The sequence below is a fragment of the Gouania willdenowi genome, chromosome 22 (genome assembly GCF_900634775.1).
Source record: "Gouania willdenowi chromosome 22, fGouWil2.1, whole genome shotgun sequence".
Taxonomy (NCBI): Eukaryota; Metazoa; Chordata; class Actinopteri; order Blenniiformes; family Gobiesocidae; genus Gouania; species Gouania willdenowi.
Window position 1 is genome coordinate 2107967 of NC_041065.1, and position 4806 is coordinate 2112772.

The window sequence follows — 4806 nt, forward strand, 5'->3', positions numbered from 1 at the left end:
AATTGTCACCATTATGACACACACAAAAAAATGCTACTTTTGAAAAGGTTATGACAGCACTCTCTCTGGATTATTATTCTTCATCATCATGTCCAATTCCTATGTGCCTATTTCAACCAATGTTATTGTAAAAAAAGAATCTTTCAAATAACACAAAACTCTCAGTCCAATATTGTTATTTATTATGTCCATTAACTGTAAACATCTCCTGAACATTGTTTACTGAAAGTGCTGCATAGAAAAAGAATCCGATGAACGATGATCTTACCAAAAAGCAGATCGTAACAAGGATCAGTTTGCAATTTGTTTTTTTTTTACAGTCATATCACCCAGCCTTAACTCAGAAGACTCCGGGCTGCTCTTGCACGGCATTTATTGATGAGTGCTTTTTTCACTTTTGACATCTCCACCGGAACCCATCCTGTCAAGGTGCAGCAGTGCATGATGTAAGCTGTAGACAGAGAGAAAAAAATTGTCAAGATATTTGTAAGACATAATCATTTTGTAAAAATGAAAAATATACACTTACTCAATACTGCGTCTACTTTACGCTTATTCAGCTGTGTCTTGCCTTCAGGAATTTTTCCATGTTTGCCGAATGCAACACAATTCCTGCACTCCTCTGGTGAGAACACTTCATCAAACAGAAGGTGGAACAGGCGGAGGCAGTCTTTCTTGGCCTCCACTTTAATTGCAACAAGACGAGTTGCAGAGATGTACAGGCCGCTTCCCGGGTACAGTTCTTTCTTGTCTCTTTGTGGACCCTGGTGTCCCTCCTTGGTGCTTGGTACTATTCCTTCAATTTTGCCCAGAAGCTTCCTGATATTCTCCAGATCTGCACAATCTGGAGCACATAAAATAGAAATCAACTTTGGTTTCTATCTGCTTAAAGTGTCTGGTCTGGTTTAACCAGGTCTAAACCAGAACAAAACCAGGTCTGAACCAAGTCCAATGCAAGATTAAACCTTGTCTAAACCAGAGTAAGACCTGGTATAGACCAGGGTAAAACCTGATTGAGACCTGATTAGGACTAAACCAGGTCAAAACCAGGATTAAACCAGGACAGATCCGGTTTTGTCCCGGTTTCGATCTGGTTTAAACCTCGTTTAGTCCTTGGTAAGACCTGAAGGCTTAAATAATGAAAAACATAAGTGGACTTACCTATAGTGTTCAGCACCTCCAGCCTCTTATTGTCTTCTTTCAGCCTTGCAAACTCTGCTGCACAATGCTCGCAAGGTTGAAAACCTTGTTCGCTAGACTGTGGGGTCCCACATGGCTCACCATACTCTTCTATTGGACTACGCTCAAGTATTATTGTGTCAGCAGTACTTGTGTCTGAGATGGCGCCATTGTGCTCCACTCTGCTACTGCCTGGAGGGGTGTTTAACATCTTCATGAAGCTGCTTCGGACAGAATGAGGAGGGGTTTCAATAGCTGACTGGAAGACATCTTGATTGACACCATGTTTGTCAGGAGTCCCCTGGCTAACAATAGTACTGTGGTGAACCTGAGCGTACACCTGCTGTGATGTACTAGGTGTGAGCTGATAATAGCTGCTGAGGGATTTGGAATATGATGGCCCATAGAGAGGTGGTGGCTGGACCTCAATAGATTGAAGAGGCTGGTGGTAAAGAAGGTGAAGCGGCGGTGGAGACTGTTGCGGAGAGGATTGGAGAAGCTGGTATGGATGAGACTGGTGTTGAGATTGTTGCTGAAGATGCTGGTTGGAAGGAGCATGGATGGCTGAGGCAACCTGGTGCTGCTGAGATGGTTGCTGTACAGGCTGGAGGGCTGAGGCTACCTGGTGCTGCTGAGATGGATGCTGTACAGGCTGAAGGTCTGAGGCTACCTGGTACTGCTGAGATGGATGCTGTACAGGCTGGAGGGATGACGCAGGCTGCTGCAGAGTCGGGTGAGATGGGGAAGAATTATAAAAATTGTGATGTTGCGATGCCACAGCGTCTTTGTTCTTTGAGAGGGTTTTCTTAGTATCTTTTTTTTGTGTTTGTTCCGATGTACTCCACAGTTGCATTATAAAATTTGTGGTCAGACCAGCGAGCCAGAATTTCCTCTCCAGGGCTCAAGTCGTGAAAATCCTGAACAGGTTTCTCATTCTTCCTTAAAACATCACAGATGTTGAACATTTTTCCGGTGTATCCATCTTCGAAGGACACAAAGACAAACGAACCTAAAAATGGAAACAAAATATATCAAACAGCAGAAAAAGGCTAATCCCCATAATAAGGTGTTCAAATATAGCGCTGATTCAATATTTCTCCATAGATAGAAAATCATAATTTCTAAGATCTTCAAAAAAAGGTTGAACATTTTTACCTTTCACCCCTACACCTTTTGGCGAATCAAGAAGTGGCTGGTAGCACATGGCTTCTTTTGGGCAGCTCCTTTATCTTTCTGCTCTCCATACTGAAATTAAGAAATACATTTTTTAGTATTGATTTTAAAATAACAAATTATAGGTTTTAAAAAGTGAAGCCACAGCAGTGTGATTATTGCACACCTGTAATGCTTAAGACCAGCCAATCAAGCATCAATCGTTTTTAATAATACAAAAATTTAAAAGGCGCTCAAGGTCTTGACAAATTGAGATACTTGCCCATCAAGCAAATTGTTTTTATATCTACCAGTTTGGAAAAATAGATTTTGAATTAAGGTTAAATTAATATGGTATTAATATGCATAATTTTCATTTACATGTGTACATCGAGAAAATGTTACTTTAGTACTGTGAGAAAAAAAGTGATTCAAATTTGAGTTGTGACAGTTAAGTGAAACAAAACATGAAACATTGTAAAACAAAAATATTTTAGAAGAAAACTGCATATAAATACAAAAAACATTTTTTATGTGAAAATGCAGCTTAGTCACTTAAAGATTTACTCACATATAATCATAATAAATTACATTTAAAAAAAATATTTAATCAAGTAAGAGAACAAATACTTCTGAGTAAAATTACAACAAAGTAACTGATAAAACTACTCGATAATTTAGGCCCAATTTCTTCAAAAAGTAAGTAACTGAGCAAATGAGTACTACCCACCTCTGCATGTGGCAGCTAGCCTTCAAAGGCAAATGAATTATAATTTAAGAAAGATTCTTCTCATTTCCTCAATAAAATGGGCTTCATATGTACACGACAAATCATTTTCCCCACTGACATATTTTTGGACTCTAACCATGGCTGGTTGGAACGCGTGGTTTGGGTTAGCTAGCGCTAGCACAGCATGCTAGCGCTAGCGCGCTAACGTTTTCCTTGTAGTCGTACGAACGTGAATTACAGAATAATTAAAATTAGAGCAACTTAGCTCATACCACGCACTAACAAAGAAGCACCTACCGTCTTTGAGGTCTGCTTTTCATTCGGAGTAGGACTGCTGATGTCTTTCGCTGCGTGCTCGGGACCGCCGTCATTGCCATCTGATGTGCGTAACGTTGGTGAGACATCTCAAACAGCCAATCATTTGAAGCAGGAAACACTCTTAGCCAATGACAGGTCTGATCACTTGCGCGCCCACTTTCAAAACAACCAATCATATTTCAGGATCTGAAACGGACAGCTCTGAAACTGAACGTATTGACGTTGCTTCTTGTTCACTTCTCCACTCACTGCACTGCATGGTGTCTGTCATTTGGTGAGTACGAATTTTTATTATAATTATATATGACCGTGGTTTTCCATTTGTTATTGGAGATCAGAACTGTGAACTATTTTTTAATTATTATTATTATTATTATTATTATTATTATTATTATTATTATTATTATTATTATTTATTTATTTATTTATTTTTTATTTTTTTTTTTAACCCATTGAAAATAACTGTGTGGACAGCGGACAGACAGTACAGGACAGACAGTAGAGGACAACAAAATTATTAGGAACACAAGAAATGTAAAATGATTGTTGCCGCATATTATTTTTTGATGCTAATTAACTCAGGACACAGCTATTTTGTTTTCACCAACTCGGGACTGTTCCAAAGTGGGACATTCCTACAAACGGAACGCAGTATAAATAGCATGACCAATCATGTATTGATCTTTCAGTAAGATATGCATTATTCAGTTTCATAACAGACTTTATTTTGTCTTTTTCTATTAGAGTTAACTTGCATTTGAAAATGCCACACAAACCTGATCCACGCTGGAGGAGAAAGAAGGAAGCGCTTAAAAGATACAGGAGAAAGGTATTTTGCTTAGATCAATGTAATTGCATTGTTTGAATCAAAGAGATAATAAAAAATACATTATGGCAGTGGTTCTCATTTGGTATAGCTAACTTCAACTAAAATAACTGAAACAATCTTACTTACCAAACACACTAGCTATCACCGTAAACAAGTAAATTCAGGTTAGAAAATAGTCTACAAACTGCTTTTATTTTTCTTGATAAATAATTTAAATGTAAAATATATTTCTTTACATGACGCTAAGTGAAAATAGAAAAGTTGTTTAATATCATTGTCTAAATAAATTGTGCAGGCTTTAAAACAAGCACGCATAGTGCATATTAATTAAATAAAAAGGTTTTCTCCTCTCATAAACTGGGATGTCAAAATAAATTCCCAGTTCTCCAGTGTAAAATAGGACATGAGGAGGCGTTCATGTTCAATTTTTCTTCTCGACAAGTGAGATAACAACTATACCACATGAAACCATCACAAGAATGAGTGAAATTAACCTTAATATATGTCTTTGTGACGGGACTTCTTTTCTCTTTTTTCTTTACAGCGCTGCCATCAGTCCCAGGACATCCCAGGTGTGTGTTCCTTCATTATAAAAAAA

At 38.0% G+C, this 4806-nt stretch overlaps 1 protein-coding gene across 2 annotated transcripts; it reads right to left on the reverse strand.

The window, feature by feature from the left end:
• Positions 1 to 213: 213 nt before the first annotated feature.
• LOC114456717 (uncharacterized) lies at positions 214 to 3512 on the reverse strand. Of its 2 annotated transcripts, XM_028438671.1 has the most exons (5): positions 3359 to 3512; positions 2335 to 2424; positions 1162 to 2188; positions 530 to 844; positions 214 to 451 (listed from the first exon to the last, which is right to left on the reverse strand). In XM_028438671.1, exons 3-5 carry the CDS (start codon positions 2030 to 2032, stop codon positions 336 to 338), a joined length of 1302 nt encoding a protein of 433 aa, XP_028294472.1. In that variant the 5' UTR covers positions 2033 to 2188; positions 2335 to 2424; positions 3359 to 3512; the 3' UTR covers positions 214 to 335. The 2 variants fall into 2 exon arrangements, with proteins under 2 accessions (XP_028294472.1, XP_028294473.1); XM_028438672.1 differs by lacking the exon at positions 2335 to 2424.
• Between the last annotated feature and the right edge of the window lie 1294 nt (positions 3513 to 4806).